Source organism: Trachurus japonicus, chromosome 18 (assembly GCF_045865225.1).
Source record: "Trachurus japonicus isolate A0001 chromosome 18, Traja_1.0".
Taxonomy (NCBI): Eukaryota; Metazoa; Chordata; class Actinopteri; order Carangiformes; family Carangidae; genus Trachurus; species Trachurus japonicus.
In genome coordinates, this window is record NC_140924.1 from 24,319,167 (window position 1) to 24,341,471 (window position 22,305).

General features: G+C 41.6%; 1 protein-coding gene across 7 annotated transcripts in view; it reads right to left on the reverse strand.

The window, feature by feature from the left end:
- Positions 1–22,305, reverse strand: part of nrxn2b (neurexin 2b) — a 773,301-nt gene that overhangs the window by 377,360 nt on the left and 373,636 nt on the right. For all 7 annotated transcript variants that reach the window (XM_085760265.1, XM_085760266.1, XM_085760262.1 and 4 more), the window contains 3 exons: positions 19,462–19,581; positions 16,899–17,280; positions 14,051–14,241 (listed from right to left, as the gene is read on the reverse strand). In XM_085760265.1, coding sequence (XP_085616391.1) covers positions 14,051–14,241; positions 16,899–17,280; positions 19,462–19,581 — 693 coding nt within the window. The remainder of the gene's footprint in view (positions 1–14,050; positions 14,242–16,898; positions 17,281–19,461; positions 19,582–22,305) is intronic.

Consider the following 22,305-nt stretch of genomic DNA (forward strand, 5'->3'; position numbering starts at 1 on the left):
GATTTCGACCAAAACCCAACTTTTGCTGATGATTCTTTGTGCAAACTAGAAGGTAACTTGTGTCTTCTTGTATCTATTCAAAAATAAAGTAAGTATTTTTTTTTTATAAAATATTTTCAGTCTTTACACTATTGATCTGTTTGATTGTTTTCAAGGCACTGGCACTCCAAGTGACTGTAGATCAAAATAGATCTTTGTAAAAGCAAAAGGAGCCACATATTAGCCAAAAAAGGAGCAGATTTATCCAAAATGTTAAAATAGAAAGAGGTACTTTCTTTGTCTTTGTCTGCTTCTCCACAGGAAAAAAAAAATCACTTCACCTTGGGGTGTACACAAAGTCTAGAAAACCCACATTGAAGAAAGCGCTTTATGGGTAAACACAATGGTCTCACTGGATAGTCACAAAGTGAATTTAGCTGTTGGAAACATGCTGTATCTTGTAGAGGAAATAGACTGTCTTTGCATTTCAGAGAGTTTTTTTTTTCTTCCTCATGGAATTCACCAAAGAGGTTTCAGGCAGCCAGAAACCTTGTGGCCATTTGAGAAGCAGTAGGTTGAAACACCTCCACAGTACATTCTGCTGGGATAGTTTCTGCTGGTCTGAGACACTGCAGATTCTTTTCCAAGTTGGGTGTCTGCTTATTAAGACCTTGGAGCATTTTTTTAAAAAGACTTGAAGCCTTTAGAGCTGACGTTGTGTGCTCCTCCAAAGATTACAAGGTCAAGAAACATCTCTGAGAGGAGACACTGCATGTAATCTGTGCTGTACGGCACAGCAGTCACGGCATTTAAGACTCGAGATTCAAATTCTTCTCTTGCACTGTTTCCATGGTGGGAAACCCTTAGGATCTATGGGTATGTATATTGTCAGGGGGTGAGTGCATGATTCAAGTTCCAAACCTTCACTTTGAATGGCTGAAAAATTACAAGGTAACTAAAGAACAGGGGATGTGCACACTCAGTATACAATTGTACATTTCAGGCCGAATGATGAGCAGATGAAAGGAGGCAGTGGAAACCTACGTACATTGTCAGGATTGAACAGAGGAAGCACAGCAGCAGTTTCAGGTCTCTAAGTGGTCTGTTGTATCTGACAACCTTTTTATAATATACATCCAATAGTGATATGGGTGACAGTGAATTCTAAAACTGTTACTCAGGTTGGCTGGAGAAAAATCCTCATTGCAGAGGCAGGTAACGGGGAAATTATATAGAGTATATAGCAGTATAGGCAGGTCCATAGAGGTAGAGGAGGTTGGTCCTCCTCTATTTTTGAGAGGCAAGAGGAAGATCAACATATTTTTAAGAAAGAGTAACTGGTTGAAATAAACCAGTATCAAATCATTTATAATATATTTTTTAATCTCTTTTATGGAAGAAAATCCACTAAATCCACTTAAAACAGTTCAACAGCGACACCTGAGATATTTGGAGATATCAGAGAAGCAGTCAGATGGATTGTTCATAGTTTTCAGTTACGTGACCCGCTCAGCTGGAGAGTAAACAAAGACACGACCGACTTTTCTTTTCTTTTTTTTCTCCGCCACTGTATTTCAGCTCAGGTAAACGCTTTAAAAGTATAAGTATGAATGTAATTTGAGTGGAACACTTTGCTTTGTTATTAATAATTCCAGATTTCCATGCTTTTTGTTTTTCCTTTTTAAATCAGAGGGTGTTGTGTAAAATTCCCACTGTGACATTTACAGGTGTTGAACATTGGCCTGCTATTTTTTTTTTTTACATCCCACATCCATGATAAATGCTCTTTTTCATTAGGCCTGTGTTAATCTGAAAACAGTAGGATTGAATAAAATGATGTTGTTTTTAAGAAATCTTGTAAGACATTGTTTCATTGTTTAATTTTCATTAAATTTAAGAAAGTAGGTATAAGTACTCAACTAGTATAAAATAACATAACACCGTGGACTGGTGTTCCTCCTGTCCTCCCCAATTTTTTTCAGTCACCAGCCGCCACTGATATATAGCATTTAACATCACTATATAGTAAGGTAGAGGAAGCTGCTGGTGGACTCCAGTACTGACAAAAAAAAGGACCTTTCAGGTTGGACTAGCAGAATCTACCACATCTAGCAAACAGATGAGGTGTTGGATGAGCTTGGAAATCCTTGATGGTGTGAATAAGGCATATGCTCAGGGATTATGTCTTATCCAGTGTGATAACATCAGGGTTTGAGGGCAAGCTGCTTGCCTCAGTTAAAAGAGGTTATCACCTTTTGGGGTTCTTATTATTAAGTGGGAAGTAATAAGAGCCATGTGATCGCTCATCCTGGTGAAGATATCAGCAGACGGAACTGCCAGCTGATTTATACTTCAGCTCTGACCTTTTGGTCATGTCAGCCAGCAAAAGAACGATATTGCAGATGACATACAGGTCCACTAAATGGGTTTCTGCCTTAGAGGATAGATATCTAGAAAGACCTCACAGCAGAACTACTGGTCTGAATCAAGTTTAGCATTTAGGGATGGATGGATGGATGGATGGATGGATGGTCATGTTTTCTGATTCTATGGTTGAGCAGTTTGGTGTACACAGTGTACAACTACTACCATGTAAACACTGATCCAAACATGGCCACACTATGCACTTATAGAGAGAACAAGAAGATAAAACTTACTACATGAATCTGGGTTTTGGATGTTTATAGTTGCATTGCTTTTTAAAGAGGCACTTAACACTGTAGCTACTCCACTCACGTTTATTTACTGATTCTTATACTAGGCAGGTCACATTCATGAGTATATACTATTAAGTCCACCTCTACAATGTTGTCAGAGTGAGGTTTGTGGTGTTTACTACTTAGAATTCTCCATTCTACCTGTACTTATATTTCTCTATATACACTGCAAGCTATACAGTATATCAACCAAAAGATGATGATGATCAAATGTAAACAAACTGACACTAATTTGATTTAGATGTACAGCATGTAAGAAAATCCTCTCTCCCTTTACTGAAGTGGTTTGTTATGAGACTAATTATCATGTGACTAATAGTGAGAGGATTTTCCGTTCTCTCCCTGCCTCCTGCTGCCTCTGCTGCTGTCAGCCGACTGACTGGCACAGATCGGGGAGGCGCAGCTGTCGGCTCCTCAGCCTGTGTGTCTCTGTCAAGCGTTTAACCAGCTCAGACAAAGGTTTCCTTAAAGAGAAATACGTACATTCACCTTCGTGACATCGCGTGAACCGTCCGCCAGCCTAATTTGACCCACCCGCACGCCTGTGCTCATGTTGAACATCGTATTTTCTAAAATGCATTACATGACGTCTGCATGAGAAGAGAGGCTTATCCTTTCTGACAGCCACATCACTAGGGTATGAAAGCATGTACTCGGTATGTATCAAGGGAATATGAATGACAGGAACAAAAGTCTGACAATTTCTTTCTTTAATGAAATGAAAAACGCAGTAGAAACAGAGCAGTAAAGGGAAGCTGTTGATAAAGGGGGGGGGGGGGGGGGTTGTAGTGACAGCCCGCACACCGACTTCCAACATCTGATTTTTGTCATTTTAGTAGTTGATGCAAAGACTAGACCTTATAAATTGTCATACTTACAGTACGATTCTCACGGAAAATTAGCATCTTTCAGAAAAAACATTAAAGATGTTCAGTGCTGTAAAATTCTGAAATTAACCTTTAAAAGAGGTTTTCTAACAAAAAGCAATGGCTGCTTTATTGTGTGAAATAATGTTCTGCCAGGAACTCTGGTCATCTTCTGGTCTTACGCATTAATGTGACTGAAAATCTCCAGAAGTACACGGTCTCATGTTAATGTGTTTCCTCTGGGACAGCCTGTACTGTCCATTGTGACAACTACAGCTTTATCACTTGGAGCGTGTTCAGTCTTGATGGTGACTGGGGGGGGGGGCAATGGTTAGAATCAGTGTTGTACCTGGTCTACTATGAGGTATGCAGAGGTTTTAGTATTGTGACAGGATTAGCAACTAGCTTAGCTTGGTTTGTCAGGCTGTGATATTAACCAGAAAGCAGAGGAAAGAAAAGCTTTGGGGTGATCAAACAGCTAATCTCAATTTTACCGCTGGCATGAGCAGAGCTCATTAAAATGTGTGTACCTGTTTGTCTTTCTCTCCTCCTCTCGCTCCCTCTCTCTCTCTCTTGCCAAACCTCTCCTCCATATTGTGTTTCAATTTGTTCTGCTTTTGTTGAAAAATGGAACATATTCAATGTCATCTCTTTACAATTCAACACAAGTCTGCCTCATTAGCAAGCATCTTCAAAAGAAAGGGACAGGCACTGTCTGAATATGGTATGCCAAGTAATTCCTCCTCCCTGCGTCTCCTCAACCTGAAAACACTTCATTAGATATTCTGCTGCAGTCGTTATTCCTCATTTCCCATCACTACATTTAATAACGGCATTAATGTCTTTGACATTGTTGTGTTCTTTGCACAGTAAAACAGGTTGTTCCCCTGAGGGTGATGGGTGTTTGTGTTTACTACTTCCTCCACATGACCAACACTGTTTACTTCAACTCCAGCTGTGCATGGGGCTCAAATGGAGATTATGCAACTGTCCATGATTTACTGGTTTGTTTTTAAGTGTTGAGGTCTAGCACAGATAAATCACCACTTTAAACATTAATAACTGACTAAAATTCATAAATAACTTAGCTTTCAATCTGTGATTGTAGTGCCATTTTATGATAGTGCCATCATAGCAGTGCTGCCACAATGATCCCTGTAGTTAGGACTTTTTGCAGTTCCAATTCTAGAGTTATTTGAGTGGGGTTTTCATGGTTGATAAAAGCTCAAAACATTTTCACATTTTCTCAATGTCATAAAAAAAAAGTTCCTGATACTCTTGTCCTTTTTCTGTACATTTTTATGTCATGGAAAAAAAAGGGCCGCTTGCAAACAAGTGTTAGGCCCAATCCTATTTCTCTTTTTTACCCCTACCCCTTCCCCTACCCCTTGCCCCTCGCCCCTTGAAACGGAGCTACAAGGGGTAGGGGTAGAAAGTCAACCCCTACGAATTGGGACACCCCTTCAACAGTCACATGCTTTTACGTAAGCTGATGCGGCGAGCTTTTGCCAGAAATCAAATAGCGTGTACCATATGACTTAATAAAATAAGATAAAACGTAATGCAGGCTGATCGGTTCATTGTAAAACATTTATTTACTGATGTAAATGTGGTGATTTCTGTACACAGAGCCCAGAGGCAGCGCTGCCTGCTCCTCTGTCTGGTATGAAGCTTCACTTTTCATCCAAATAAACTAATGCTACTGCCACAATTGTCAGATTTCATCAATGAGACCAACATTTAAATGCTAAAAATAATTTAACATGCTGGTGGTAAACCTCTAAAAACCCGCGGATAAGTTAATTAACGACCGCCTTCTCTCCCGGCGGGACCGGGACGAGGACGTAATTTGGCCGGCGGAGCAGCGCTGCAGACCGGCTGCTGTCTCTGTGAGGAGCCGTTCCTCCTGGAGCTTCACTTCTCCGAAAAATCGTCGGAGCAAACTTCTAACCCGCCGTCATTTGGGTAAACTAACCGCACATTTGGGACCTAAACAGTTACTTTCTCGCAAGAAAAAATATTAAAACTTAAGAAAGTGACGTAATAACAGCGCTACAGCAAGAAATAAAACAGCTTTTCGTTTTACAGCCACCGCTGCCGGCTGCCGCAAGATGCATTCTGGGAAACTTTTCATACCCCTCCGTTTGGAGTGTGCCTCTGAAAAATCTCCGTTTGGAGGGGTATGTAGCCCTACCACTTCCCTCTACCCGGGGATTGGGACACCCCTACCCCTACACGTGAACGCGCAAAACGGAGGGGTAGGGGTAAGTGGTAGGGCCAAGGGGTGAAATGGGATTGGGCCCAAATCCAACAAAAGTGGATGGTTTTTCAACCTGTTACCAGATTTGTAAGTAAGGTGGTAACACTTTATAATAAGTACATACTATTAAGCATTAGTTAAGCATTAAATACTGAATTTGTCATTTATAACACATGGATACTCATTAATATGTAGTTTATAAACACAGTTAAAAAAGTAATCTGACTGTATTTATAAATTACATACTAATGAGTATTCATGTGTTATAAATGAAGAATTCAGTATTTATTCATGCTTAACTAATGCTTAAAGGTACAATGTGTAGGAATTACTCCCATCTAGCATTGTATATCGCAAGCAACTCAATCGTATTTTTCATGCTGCATTCACTTGAAATGGGCAGACGGCAGACGGATAAAAGCTGCTGCACGTAACGGCATAAACAAGCCTGTATGTAAGCAAGTGGTCTGTCAGCACGAGGCAAAACAATACACGTGACAATATGTTGTCATGGCGATGTTGTACTGTCTACCTGACCAACATTTTACCGGCTTTCTCTCGATATCTGTGGCTAAAATTACATTTGGTTTGTTACCGACGGCCATCTGCCCGACTGCACGTGAATGCAGCATCAGTTTTTAAGTTGTTTTTCCAACTTTTATTGACATTCGGGGACAAAGACACTTGATAGAGCAAAGGATCACAAGGCGCACCCAAGGGGGCAGTTGTTGGTCTGAGAAGTGAAGCTCACTTCCGCGTTCAAAAAATTGCAATCCCCCCGGCTTCCTCTGGGGGCTGGTGTCAGAAGGGAGCATTCTCCATAGACCCCCATGTTAAAATCGCCGACGTTACATCCTCAATAAACATGATCAAAGCCTGGTGTCAGAACGTTTTATGGTCTCAATCGATAGTTTCTACCCCCGCACACACTCTGAGGGGGGTGAATTTTTTTTTAACTCTACCGTTTTACTGTTATTAGGTTAAAACTCTGGCCAAATAGGGCGCGGAAACGTTGAGTGACAGGTCCGGAGCGGTCCGGAGACAGGCTGCTTCGAGGCCAGTGGGCGGGTTCTCGGCCGGCCAATCCAACATGGCGCTGTTCAGGCCGCCATATTTGAGTCACAAAAACGACTCCCCAAAACCAATGGTTGACGTCACGGATGCTACGTCCATTCTTTTTACAGTCTATGGGCGCACCCAAACCATCCACCCATCCATCGTCTATAACACTTATCCGTGCAGGGTCATGGGGGTATGAAGCCAATCCCAGCTGACATAGGGACACTCAACCATGTATACGTCTTTGAACTGTAGGAGGAAGCTAGATGACCAAGAACCAATGCAGATATGGGGAAAACATGCTAACTCCACCCAGAAATCTCCTAGGCCTGACCAGGCCTAACCAGGTGAGCTTTTTACTTGGGGACTGTATTAAAGGCTTCACAAAATTTCCATTTGTTATCACACTGGACAAAACAAACAGCATGTGCGTTTGCTCTTTACAGTTTATTTTCTGCAATAATCAAAGAGCCAAAGTAAAACTCCCACTGACCTTTTGCTGAAGGAGCCAGGATGGAGCCAACTAGCAGACAAACTTAGAAAAATACATCAACCATGCAGCACTCTACTGGTAAAATATGTTACAGGGTATACTAAAGTAATTACATTCACTCCGACTTTAGTCAGAGAACATTCTCCAATTAACCTTAAGTGTCTTGTAGCACTAATGAATTAATAATCAATATATAATTGCTGAATTAACTGTGATATCTTGACATAATTAGCACAAACAAATGGAGACAATTAGCCTCTGTCCACACCAAGCGCTACTACTAGTGTGAGTCCTCCCAAAAAGAAGACAACCCTATTTCCTGCTGCCACATAGAGATGCTAGTAACTGTCCCTGCTGTCTTCCCCAGAGGAGGCTGCATGTCTTCTGTGTGATGGTGTTGTTTGTCTTTGGTAATTATGGTGACGCTTCAAAAACGGACTTGTAATTACTAATGTTAAGATGCTACAAGTAACACCTGGCAAGCATAAAAGACTTCATTAAAAAATAAATATTTGTATTATACTGTAGGTAAGAGCCAAAGCATTTCACACAATTAATGTGAAAGAATTAAACCAACGGCCCATCTGATCCATGTGGCAAAATATTAAAAACAGGCAAAGCAGTTGTCACAACAACAGGCTCATTAATACTTTCCTGCAGAGACAGAGGGGATGTGTTTGATGAGGGAGATTCCTGCTTGGCTTTTGAATATATTCTGTAATAATTAACAGCATTTTTACCGCAGCTACATATTCAGATGTTAGGGAGCTGCAGGGCTTATTTTCTCTGATAACGTCGCTGACAAAATCAAAAGTATTTGCTCTGATCCAAGTGAAAACAAATGGACCTGAACAAACAGTCCAAGTCCAATAATTATGTACTGCATCATTATTATGGAGCTACACCAACTGACTTTTTTAGTTAATTCTTCTGGGGATATTTGTACGCCTTTATTTGACAGGAAAGTGTAGACAGAATGGAAATATGGGAGAGAGAGATGCAATAAAGGGTCCTTTCCGGCTGGGAATCAAACTGGGGGACCTGCTGCTCATGGCTCATTACACCCATATGGTATGTGCCCTGTGGGTCGCCACCCATTTCAAATGTTGCAATAAAATCAGGAGGGGTTTTCCCTGTGCTCTCAATCGCTTGGCGTAATGTGACTGTGCAAGCCCTTTAAAGGTTTGTGCTTTCTTGACGACATGATGTGAGTGTGTTGTTTGGTGTGAGGCAGACATTGAATACCCCACAGAGATGTAGGCAATTGGAACAATGGGAAGTACAGTAATTTCAAAATAAAACCATTAAAATCATAAATTCAAACATAATTTTAGGGGGGATGATAACAATAACTGTATTGACCTGATAGCTTGCCTTTAAAGTATAATGTTACATTAATGTTATAATGTTGGGCAGACTTTTATTTTGAAAAGTGCTTTTCATGCTTAAGGACTTCCTAATTTACAAAGGTCACCTCATGATTGTTATTTGAGGAAGCTGGCTAAATCTGCTTTCTAGTTGCTCTCTACTGTAAATGTCACATCAGCTAATGTTAACATTGTTTATTTGAAATAGTGTTTCACATTTTATCTGTTTGTTATTACAGTAAAACATTTTCAAATGCATTAATATCATAATTATTATCACTGCTGTTATAATTAAGATTTTGTAGCGTCAACAAGGCTGAAAGTCTGAAAGATCATGATGGGTAATAATGTCAAAGGAACAACCTACATACCATTATCCTGCAGGATCCTTAGTCTCAAAAATATTACATTATATATATATATTTTTTTTTTTTTCAAAGTCCTCTAGTGTGAGGTGAAGTCTGATCTGCTGGTCATAATATGTAGTGTACAATACTTTGCACATCAAATAAGAAAAAAAAAAAACGGTGTTGCGTACTGAACATAGACTGTAAAAAGAATGGACGTAGCGTCCGTGACGTCACCCATTGGTTTTGGGGAGTCGTTTTTGTGACTCAAATATGGCGGCCTGGACAGCGCCATGTTGGATTGGCCGTCCGAGAACCCGCCCACTGGCCTCGAAGCAGCTGTCCACGGAGCTGCTCGGACCTGTCACTCAACGTTTTCGCGCCCTAATTGGCCAGAGTTTTAACCTAATAACAGTAAAACGGTAGAGTTAAAAAAAAATTCACCCCCCTCAGAGTGTGTGCGGGGGTAGAAACTATCGATTGAGAAAAAAAAACGTTCTGACACCAGGCTTTTAACATGTTTACTGAGGATGTAAAATCGGCGATTTTAACATGGGGGTCTATGGGGAATGCTCCCTTCTGACACCAGCCCCCAGAGGAATCCGAGGGGATTGCAGTTTTTTGAACGCGGAAGTGAGCTTCACTTCTCAGACCGACAACTGCCCCCTTGGTACTGAATAGTAATATCATGATCCACATATCATGATTTATTGTATTTTTCACCTTCTCTGGTATTACTAAAGGATTCTTCTTTATTATCATGCTCTACCATCATATTGTAAAGCTGCTCTGGCGTGCTCGATAAGGATCCCTTTAAACCGCGCCGCACTGTAGAATCAACACAGCTATTTCAGGGAAGGAATATGGTAATAACTTGCTATCGCGGTGTTCTGCAGGTTGTCAACAGGAATGACAGAGCTGTATTCCCTGTATGCCGTGTGTTGAGCATGTCTTCTTCTGAGACTCGCATTCACTGCACAAAACTCGATTCACTCTCTGCGCTATCCTTGGGGACCGTGTGTGTTGCTCCCTCACCACACTTTAGCTGACAAAAGAGGGACTTGAAGATTTTTTTGCCTGTCCAAAAAAAAAACAAAGAGAAGGGAAGACAGAGAGCACAAAACCCATTTTCCCCATTTTCTCTGGGCAATTACACAGATAAAGCTCGGAGAATTGGGTTGTTTTTTTTTCTTTGAAATGCAGGAGAAATGGTGTTAAAACAGAGCAGAGAAATTGCGAGAAATGGCTTATTGTTGCTATTTCTTCTGTGTTTGATTTGCTTAGCTTTGTATGTGAGTGTCAAACAGTGAAAAAAAGAAAAACATGCAGTGTGTCTGTGTGTGTATTTTTACATAAACTCGAAGGGAGGAAGAGCTGTCAATCATGCTTGGCAGTAGAAAAGAATACACTCAGATATATATATACATATAGGAATCTTTCTCCACCTACACACATGTTTAGCTGCTGTGTTTGCTCAAGTGTTTATGGCTCTACAGTGTTATGATATTTTGGCGAGGGAACTGTCACGGCACAACTACAGAGCAAGGCTTGAATGCCCAATTAGACGAGGGAATTGAGCATAGAGACACCCCCCCCCCCCCAAAGTCCTATGAAGCAAGATTTACAACTATTATTCCTCCCAGTCGCGCCAAGCCGCCTCAACCTCCATCCCCTGCAGGCAAGGGTTGTTCTGATAAAGAATAAGACCCCTGAAAATAAATAAGTTTCAAACGCGGCGGCTCACAGATTAATAACATAGATGTGTGGGAGAGGGAGCAGAGGGGGGTGTTCCTACCCGGCCCATGTTTACTGTTGATTCGGGCACTGAGAACGGCTGCCTTCTGTTTCATTTGCGAGACAAATCTTTCAATGGGGTGTCTGCAATTTTGAATATGCAAATGGAGCCATTGTCGCTGCGTGACTCAGCGGTGGGCAGCTGAGGGATGTCGGCGACGCACGCCACGGTCGGCGGTGTTTTATAAGGAGGAGGTGCGATTGTCTATTAGTCATTCAGGCTGAGTGAGCAAAAGTTGCCTTGCCTGGAGAATGCTGCCTGCCTTTCCCCAATTAAGCAGAGACAGATTATGTTTACATTCTCTAAACTATATACGACAGCTGACGGTGTGTGTCTCCTCTTAGTTAAGAGCCGCTGCTGCCTGATTGCAAAAGGCTCTGTGAATCGGTGGGAGTGTTTGAGGATAGGGTTGACATGGCATGGCACGGCATGGTCCAGCACCTTCAGGAGAGCAGCAGCAGGCCTCAATGAAACTTCTCACAGCCCCTTTAATGATTCCCATGTCTTATCTCAGGGCTGATTGACAGTTGTGTAGACAGAAGTAATCAATCAAAGAGGAAAACTCTTCTAATTACAGACATCACTTACTTCACTTTACTGTGCACAGTAGATTTTCGACAAAGAGTGCGTGGATGCACAGGAGACTGGTTTTATCTATCAATCACGTGCAATGCATAGTGAAAAAACACATTATGGCACAGATCGCTATGTAAAAACAAAAAAAAGAAAGTCAGCATTCGTTATATTTAGTAATAAGTGATCACTCTGTTGACACAGCAGTTGTGTAAAATGAGCACAAACAGTGCGACGATTACATGCCAGTCTGCAGCATATGTCACAATAACGTAATTGGCCGTGTGCAGGATTCAGTTTATTTGAATTTCAACATGAAGTTTTAGCGAGACCGGGCTGCTAATTACATGTCTGGCTGCTAAAACACCGCCGTGGCTAATTTTACACTCTTCATTCTCCACGTCTGCGGCTCATTCTGTGCGTACTCTGTGTGTTCAGTCATTTTTGTCTCCAGCACAGCATGAGGACACTGGCTCGGTGCCATCGCTCTACATCCAGCCCTCTCATGATTATCCTCGCTAATTGCACCAAGCGCACCCCAAAGGACAACAATGTGGAAAAAGATCCTGTCAATAAATCAAGTCCTTCTCAAAAAGAAAAGGGAAAAGCTCAGAGCACCTCTTTTGATCTTTTGAACTCCTCGCAGCCACCAGTTGCACGCAGGAGGGGGGGCGGCTCATCCTGACTTGAACAACCTCAAGAGCACTCCAAAGTCTGGGATATGACACGGGCAAAATCAAAGTGGATCATCTGGAGGTAATCTTAATAGGAGCGCAAACAGGCACTTGAAATAGTTTAGTATTAGCGATTCTGCCAGTCATTCTCAGCTGGCTTCCTGGGTTTCTCTATTTCTTTGACTCTCTACCTTTATATCCATGCTGTCACTCTTTTTTTTTTTTTTTTTTGGCTTCACAGGCAGCCACTCTCCAGCATCCAAATAACACACAAGAGAACCTGACTTCTGAGGTCTAAAGCCTACAATTACCCGAGATACCGGCCCCGCAGTCTCCCAGAACCAGAGATGTCTATTCACGCTTAAGTGCCTTGTAACCATGGCTATTATTTCAAGATGATTCACGAGGGCCGGGTATTTTTTAAGTCAAAGAGGTAAAGGTGTCTCCATCAAAAGATAGTCATTGTGCCGTGGATAAAAAGTCAAGTGTGCCAATGTGATTTATTTTTTATTTTCTTTCCTTTCTGTCTTTTTTTTCTGCCAGTCAGTCAGTTTGGTCAAAACAAGCGAGTGAACAAAGTGAAGGTTAAAATGATACGATTTCTTCACCTTGGTCTTGATGTTGGATTTAGGTGATGTTAGGATACTAATAGGTAAAAAATAAGTCAGTCTGTTATTGCTCTTCTTCCTGTAAAGCCAACATCTGCTGAAAGAGGAGGAGGGGAGGGATCATCTCAGAAGGTGAGGAGGAGTAGGCTGGCACAGGTGCTTCCAGGCTTTTATGGAGTTTTTCCCTGACCCTGTGTCCACTCCTGTTTGGCAACAACATTTACACTTGGCAGCTCTGTTTATCCAGGGCCAGTGTGTTTCTGAGTCACTTTCTAACATGGGCAGCATGGTGGAATTGTGTATGTATTTAAAGCACAGCAATTACAGTGTTTATGATGATGATTGTGTGAGAACAAAAAGGTTTTAATATCCTTTTTTGGTAACAATTTATTTGACGCCTATCTCTGTAACGTATTATAACCATACTTATAATGAGTTATAATGCAGTTATAGCACTGTATAACTATAGTTATAAACTCTCATAATGATCATAATGCTTTATAACAATAATTATAACACACGCTAAAGCATTTTATCATGTTTATATATATATATATATATATATATATATATATATATATATATATATATATATATATATATATATATATATATATATTATAATATGTTATAATTGTTAGTAACTCGCTGACAATGCCCACATTGATAACGCACTATAGATATAGTTATAATATGTTATAATTGGCTTATAAACGTGTGTAACTATCATTATAAACACTCATTAGCAGAAGGCTTTATAAAAATAAGCATAACACATCATAGAGCATTTTATAATGGCTTATAAGGTCAAGCTTATAATAGAGTTATAATTCTCTATAAGCCAATTATAACACATAACTATATTTATAATGCATTATCGATGTGGGCATTGTCAGCGAGTTACTAATAATTATAACGTATTATAAAACCTGACCTTATAAGTCATAGTAAAATGCATTATAGTAAGTTACGATTATTGTTATGAAGCATTATGATCATTTATGAGTGTTTATAACTAGTTATACAGTGCTATAACAGCATTATAACACATTATAAGTATGGTTATAATGTGTTACAGAGATAGGCGTTAAACAAAGTGTTACCCTTTTGTTTTTAGAAATATCTTCAGTGCCTGGAGTGGATCTATTCTAAACCTTTTGGTGGGTATAGAAAGCAGGTCTAATTTAGATGGATTTGAGCTGGCATGTGTTCATGGCCACAGTCCAGCAACACTAAAGGGACAGATAGAGGGATAGCACTGGAATGGTTATTTCCTCTCAGTGGTGATGTTTTACGGGTGAGCCAATCTTACCTTTGAGGTCCAGGTTGCGGGCTCCATTGGAGTGCTGAGTAACGGTGCGTGAGTCGATCTTGAGCGTATGTACGTTGTTGGCGTCCCGGGACACCACCACGTTGTGCCACTGGTTGTCGTTGAGCGGCTTGTCGGAGTTGCCCTTCATGAGCGACGGCCCGTTGCCGAGATCGAAGACGTAGTGGACGTAACTGTGAAGAAAAGGCGCGTGTGAGAGTGTGTTGGTGTGGCTGGTGTTAATGTTGTAATCTAGCGAGAAAAGGAAATCAGACCCATTGTGTGCCAGTCAAATGGGGACAATCGTTTTTAATACTGATTTGCGCATCGTATCATAATGTGTTTTCTGTCAGTGACTCACACTGATGACAGGTCACAGTCAACAGCACTCAATCTCCGACTGCAACAATGAAGTGATTGGATAATATTCTGCTTCTGTCTCCATCCTCCTCTCCGTCTAACAATATATTTCTCAAGAAAATAATATTAGCAGCTTATGTGGCTGCACATGAGGCTTGGGATTTACTCACTGGTTTTACATGTAAATATAGAAAACCTGCTTTTTTGTCTACAAGCCCCTGTTTGCCCACAGGCAGCTGAGGTGGCACAGTTCCCTCCTTCACACAAATATGGCTCTCTTTTGTGTTTTGTGTTAAGGCTATTGTGGCTGTTTCATTCAAGGTATGTTTTTTTTTTTTTTTTGGTTTTGTTTTGTTTTTCTACCCTGATTCCAATTCCTTTATGTAGCCTCTTGTCTTTGTGTGGCAGAGGCAGCTCAGGCTTTTGTGTTGCAACAGTGCTGAATGTGGAGCACAAGAGGAAGACAGATACACAAGCGAAAGCCTCTTTTTGATACTCTAATTATGAACAGTATTTAGGTTGATACTATTCATGACCAGGTTTTTTTTCCAGGTTTGTGCGAGCTTTTTCACACCTTTGTAGAAAAATCTGCCAAATACTTTGCATTGAGCTCACAATTAAGCTAGGGCTGCCACGATTAGTCGACTAGTCACGACTACGTCGACTATTAAAATCGTCGACAACTAATTTAATAGTCGATGCGTCGTTTCTTTTCTTTTTTTTAAACTTTGTTTTTCTCTCAAAACTGCTGGGGCACCTTCCACACACGCACCCACCGCTGCAGCCGCGCACCACACATACACACCTGCACTCACTCATTCAAGGTGAGTTTACGGGTGGTCTCTCTCTTTTCTCTCTCTACCTGTCTTGTCCCTCATCAAGCGGCACCGGTGTAACGCCCCGCCCGCACCCCCACCCCCCCCGCCGCCGCCGTCGCCGCCGCCGCCGCCGCTCCTCTCTCTCTCTCTCTCTCTCTCTCTCTCTCTCCTCTCTCTCCTGTCGTTTTAAATGAGAAGCGATACTAGGAGCGGTACCGCCGCTCCACCGTTTTAAATCACGGACTGAAAAACAGCCGTTCGTCATTTAAAAATAAAACCGCGGACTTTGAGATCGGTGTTGGAGAACTAGAACGTTACCGCGTCTGGTCACAGCGTCCTGGTCACGTAATGAGCGCTCATCTTAACGAGCAAGTCTTCTCTCCCGGCGTAAAACTACGTCAATATTTTCCGGTAGCTTCTCATCACAGTCCACACCTTGCAGAGTTTGTTTCACTTGTTTTCATTTGACAGTTTCACACAGAACTTTCTGGTGGAGTCTTTCTATGTTTCTCCTTCTGTGACAGTAAAAAGGGAACATTTAATTTTTTTCAGACAAGACGATTGTCTTATCCTATTTGATTTTTTTTTAACAGAACGACTCCTATTATTTACAATGAGCACAAGTTATATTTGATTGATAGGCCTACCAAAACTTTATTATTGTGAACAATTCCTTAGTTTCAGGTGTCCACCTCATTTTATTTAAATGTAGCTGTGTTTAATGCCAGAGACAAATGAAGGAAAGACAAAAAACCTTTAAGTATTTATTTTTGGTGTTGTTTAGGCCAGTGCCTTATCCTTATTTTACTCAGCTGTTTGCACTTTATGCTACAGTTAAAGCTGCATATTTCATTAAAAGTTTAATGAACTATCATCTTAATTGTCTTTATTTTTAAACATATACCTTAAACACTTCAAGCTGAAAGCTAATGATGGTATATAAGAGCAGCTGCATGCTGGTGCGATAAGCTGTATGTTTTACATTCAATTTACGTATGATCCGATTAGTCGACTAATCGAAAAAAATAGTCGGTGACTAGTCGACTATCAAAATAATCGTTTGTGGCAGCCCTAAATTAAGCATTAACACATTAACAGCGATTGGAATAACAACCAATGACAACCTGTGGTATGCAGGGCTTTCAACAGCTCGCTTAAAGGTCCCATTTTGTAGCGGAATGAGATTTATTGGTCTTTTTTTTATTATATAACATGTCTAGGTTACATAGAAATACAGTGAAAGCAGCATAGAAAGCATTGCCTGTATTCAGAATCAGCCTTAAAATGAGCCATTGGGACTTCTGTAACTTTATGATGTCACAACAAACAGGCACCACCCTCAGCCGTACCCCAGACCCCTCCAATTTAGACTCAACAGCTTTATAGGATTTGATTTCCCTGAGTGTTTATTTTCACTCAGTCAATAGGAAAAAGCCAATCAGAGGAGAGGTTCAGATCCTCTCTTCTGATTATAGATCCAGGAAGAAGCCCAAAAGAGGAGATGTAAATATATCTTTTTGGATGACAAAATGTAAATTTAAACATTATAAAATCATGAAATATGGGACTCACTAATCCACATTAACCGAAAGGCAAGACAAACAGAGCCTTCAAAAAGTGATTTTTCCATTGTATGTTCCCTTTAATGACTCCCATATCTTAACTGAACTCACCCCTTCACCAGTTCCACAACGATGAAGTCGCTGCCGTCCCCAGAGTTGAAGAGCATGAGGCCGTCGGGCGTGGTGGTCTTGAACTGAAAGAAGAGGTGCATGGAGGCATAAGCTTGTAACGTTGCTAACGCTAAGTAACTCCCTTTCGTTCGAAACGTCACCGGATCGGCGATGATGTGGCGCATGCCGAAGCGGGCGTTCAGCTCGCAGTAGGAGATGTCCCCATTTTTGCACTGGTCTAGATACGGCAAGCCGTTGAAGGTCAGGCCCTGGAGGTGGCCGATGAAATTCGAGGGCACCACGGAGATGAAGCGTCGCTCCGTCATGATGCCCGTCTCGATATTGTGGAACTCGAGACGCGTGTGGGCACCGGTCATCTGGCCTGAAACATCGGAGGATACAGAAATAAAACAAACATTGAGAACATGAGTGGTAAAACATTAATTGCATTGCTCTCCAAAAGCATTCTGGGAAAACGGTAAGGATTATATTACATTATAACACTGTGAAAGGATTATATCCATCCTAAGTAGAAATATTTGATATGACTTAAAGCAGAGTATACTTTTACTACTAAACTTCTACAGGTTTATGATTTCTATGAAAACTATAAGTCAAGTCCAGTTTAATAATGGAAAAGCCATATGGTATTATTATAGTGCATTTAACCTTTAACGCAGTGCTATAGCACATTAAACTCTTCTTAATGTATTTAAAATTGATGGTGTCTGCCACGCTAATTTAGCAATAAACACATATTATATGGTTTTATCACTTTACTATGCTTATATTGCTTGATGAAACGGTGCGTGTGCAGCATATGCTTTTATTGCATAGGTTCACAGAGGTTCAATCCTATTTTTTTAACCTGCTGTGAAGGATAATACACAAACATAATATTGCAGAAAATCCCTTGTTTGCGCTCTACTTGCCACAATTTATAGAGTGTTTACTGGGAGATGTTGAGTAATGAGCTTGGCAAACTGCCCTCCCTGCTGATGCCTGGCCAGCCTTGCCAAGACTCCCTGAGCGCTTCCTCCATTTTTTTCTTCCCCATGAACCAGTTTGTGAACCAGTTAGAACTTCACAGGGTCATTCTTTGCTCCTGGCCTCAGCATTGCCTACTCTGCTTCCATCCTGTCTAGCTGACACCTTTTTCTCACCTCTGCCCCGCCATCCTTTTTTTGCCCGAGGCCACAATACAGTGGGTGCCCCTGACTCCACCTCATTTCCTGATCTTTTATCCTTCTCCTGCTGTTTTCTCAGTCGCTGGCTGAACCTTCTTCTCTGCTCTTTTCTACATGGCTGCTCAGCCACAGATGGTATATGCTAAAAACAAACACTTTTCTTATCATTCCCTGTATAGTTCTTATTCAGCTCTTCATACAGTGCCTTGCAAAAGTATTCATACCCCTTGAACTTTCCCACATTTTGTCACGTTACAAACACAAACTTAAATGTATTTTATTGTAATTTTATGCAATAGACCAACACAAAGTAGTGCATACTTTACTTGTGAAGTGGAAGAAAAGTTATACATGGTGTTCAAGAGTTTTTGCAAATAAAAATCTGAAAAGTGTGGCAAAGACAATACTTTGTTGAACCAACTTTCACTGCAGTTACAGCTGTCTGCAGTCTTTTGGGGTGTGTCACCAGCTTTGCATTATCTACAGACTACAACTTTTGCCCATTCTTCTTAGCAGAACAGCAGTTTTCAAGTCTTGCCACAGATTCTCAGTAGGATTTTGTTCTAACACATGGATGCTTTGATGTAAACCAGTCTATTGTAGCTCAGGCTGCATGTTTAGGGTGGTTGTCCTGCTGGAAGGTAAACTTCCATCCCAGTCTCAAGTCTTTTCCTCCAGGATTGTCTGATATTTAGCTCCATCCATCTTCTCCATCAACTCTGAGCAGCTTCCCTGTCCCTGCTGAAGAAAAGCCTCCCCGCAGCATGATGCCACCACCACCATGTTTCACGATGGGGATGGTGCGTTCAGGTTCATGTGCAGTGTATCATTTTCCTTTCACTTCACGATTGTGCACTTTTGTGTTGGTCTTTCACATAAAATCACAATATATATATAATATATAAGTTTGTGGTTGTAACGTGACAAAATGTAGGAGGGGTATGAAGACTTTTGGAAGGTGTATATTTGTATGAGTTCACTGTTATTGCAACAAGATTCTTCATAATCTGGTATTTTCAATATAATACGTGGAGCGCTGTGGGTCAGATCGTGACCAGTGTTGGGTGTTAAGGTTTACTCGCCGTTACATAATAGAACAAGTTAGTTTGACTTCAACTCTATTGTAACTTTTGCCATTAAAACTTTTATTTAAAGTTGTTATCAGTCTCCCAAATAAACCATATGGCAGCTCCATGCTTCTTTATCAGCATAATTATTCCGGTTCCTCTTTCAGGTGAGTCACAGATTTTGTAACACATGCTAATAGAACTGGCTTTTTCAAAGTAGATGAATTTATGTGGGGGCTATTAAAAGTCTGCAATGACGTCATGTCATCACCCATGAATCGATTCACCTGCGTCACACACATGACTGACCTTCCACTGTGACGTTGTCCACAGACAGCTGCAAGCTCTTGCCTCGTCGCACCACCTTCACCGTGTGCCACTCGTTGTCGTTGAGCTTCTGCCCCGCGAAGACTATCTCAGGTCCTTTGCCTGTGGTGGTGGGATGGGGGGGGGGGCAGGAAGGGGGAGAGGGAGGGGGAAATTCAAATCACATAACGGCACAGCGAGAGCAGCGTGTGCGCCCACTCACGCACCCACACACACACACACACATACTCAGACAGACACGCTTTGCACATGGTAGGTGACAGAGCTCCAGGAGAAAATCTGCATGTTTGCGAAACACATTCACTCCACAGTATGCTGGAAAATGAAAGGAGTCAAATATCCGGCCTGACAGAGTGTAAAATCGAACGTCGTCTCCAAAGCTCCGCGGCGTTGCGGCTGGATGTCATCAAAGACAGTTAAACAAATAAGTCATAACCAGCTGAGGAAGTAGATTAGAAGAGGCAGCCGACGACGACTGGAGACGCTCTGTTGCCAACATTACATGAAGTTGTGTTGTGCTTTCACAGAGCATTTCATGTCTTGGCTCAGTAAATAGACGCCTCCACCCAACACGTCCTGTAAGTGGGGAGTTGATGGGCGAGACTCGATGGTTTTAAGTGCTCATCCCCCCAAAAAAACTATACTCCCCTTTCCTAATTCCCTCTTTCCACTTCTCCACTCCCAATTCCTCCGCTCGCCTCTTGTGCTGTTATTTCGCCACCGCCACTGAGAGAAGACAGTTTGATGCAGCGGCATATGGTGCTGCAGAACTGCTTATTATCGCCATAGTTACATAAGCATCTTTTCAAAGTGGGGAACAGGCTATTTATATCCCGCCATGACAGAGCCTTATTACACCGACATTAGAACGAATCGCTGGCGTGAGGGAGTGACAGCGGGAGAAGCAGTGTGGATTTTTGATTAAGACAGTAGATATTAATACCTCTTGTCAACGCACCATGGTGGGTTGATGTGATTTTAGTCAAGGTAGTGGCTTTCTGAGCCGTGTCAAAGTTTGTTTCAAGATTCAAAATAGACAAAAGATGAGAGGGAAGTGGAGGACAACTGGAGGGAAATCATCTCTCATGTGGCTGGAGGAGCTGAAATGAAAGGCTGGCTGTTGTGGGCGGGAACGGCGCGATGGGTGCAAGGTGAGGGTGACTGGTGGATAGATGAAGGAGCGTTCTGTAAACACCTTCCTCTCTCACCTTAACGGCAGCAAAGGGAACCTGGAATAGCAGAGGGGACCAGTCACTTTCATTAAAGAGGCTATTTGTAAAGTTTCTCCTGCAGCTAAATGTGGTTTTCTTCTCAGGAGCAGGTGGTGGTGGCCATCTTTGCTTTTGCAATTCAAGATGTTAACAAACTAGAGAGGCCTCCAGTCGTGAGAGTCAGAAAGAGTGAACCGTAGGCGCCCTTCTACAGTTGAAAAATATGTAGCACCAAATTAAAGGGCTATTTGTGGGTAGATATATTAAAATGGTAAAATATTAAATAGAAAGTAAACATTTCAAATGATATTAGCAAGTTTTTTTTTGCTCAGTTTCTGTGCCAGTGCTCCTGCTGCTCCTCTGGCAGCTCATACACTGACTATAGATAAATACTTCACACAACCCCACATCAGCCAAAAACCTAGTGTTGCATTCCACCATTGGACATAGCTCTTGGTGGGGAAAGGATTGAAGTTTGATGATGAACATGCAACACATCTCGACTGAGTAAACAGCTATTAATGCTAATGCTGGCTGCAGTAGCAGAACTTCTGAATATCAACTTTAACGCATCTCCTGTGCAATCCATGTTTTCTGGCAGCTCTGCAGTGAAACAGGGGTTATTGTATCCCTGTAGCTAGTAAATAAAGAAACTATGACATCTAAACTCTCTGGCTTCCTCACTCCATTAGCACTGATGATTTGTTTATTACAGATCTAATTTTAGAACTCCCTCTGCACTTCCTGGGTCAGTGGCTCTTTCCAGACTGCCTGGCTGACTGGAGCCTGAGTGTATTATACAAGGTGCTCAAGTGGATGATATAGTACAGATGGGGAAAACATGATTGTTCCCTTCCCAGTTGTGTGTGAAATTTAGTCTACAGGGGGGAAAAAAAGGTCCCATCAATCGATGGCCCCGCCTGGCAACAACACACCCGGCCCACTCGAGAATTGTTTTCCTGTTTACTCCTTTTATTTTTTATTATATTCAGGTTTTTTTGTGGAGTTTTTGTCTCCAGCCACATGAAATTGAATAGAGAGACTTTTGATCATGGCATGTGTGACGTAAATATAAAGGAAAATGCTGCTATGTGGCTGCAAAGACAGTTGCCAGCAGCTGATACGTACGCAGACAGGAGAAAGGGGCGGAAATGTGAGAACAGATGAAGATGAATAAAAAGACACAAAGTGCAGCAGCAGCAGCAGCAGCAGAGCTGGCTGGCTGATGTAAGATAGTAAAAGTTAGAAGAGTCTAGTGCCACACAAATGAATGGGAATGGCTAGACTTTAGAATAGAGTCCATGTAATATTTATTTGGCTTGGCTGCTATGGCCCACAGGAGATCAAGGACCACTGCTTCACACATAGCCAGAGCCATTTGGCCATAATACCACTAACAATGGAGAGGGTGGGGCGGGAGATATATGTTGCTCTCTGGCTGGGCTGGCCAAGGAACTAAAAATGATTAGGGCTCCGATGGCACAGCACAACGCACATTGACGCCAACACTTGAGGAGAGGCATAGGAAGGTCTGTAACCGTCATACCTGCTTAGTCAAAGCATCATAAAAACTTGAATAGGCATGGAGAGTTTAGTTTAGTTTTATTATGGATCC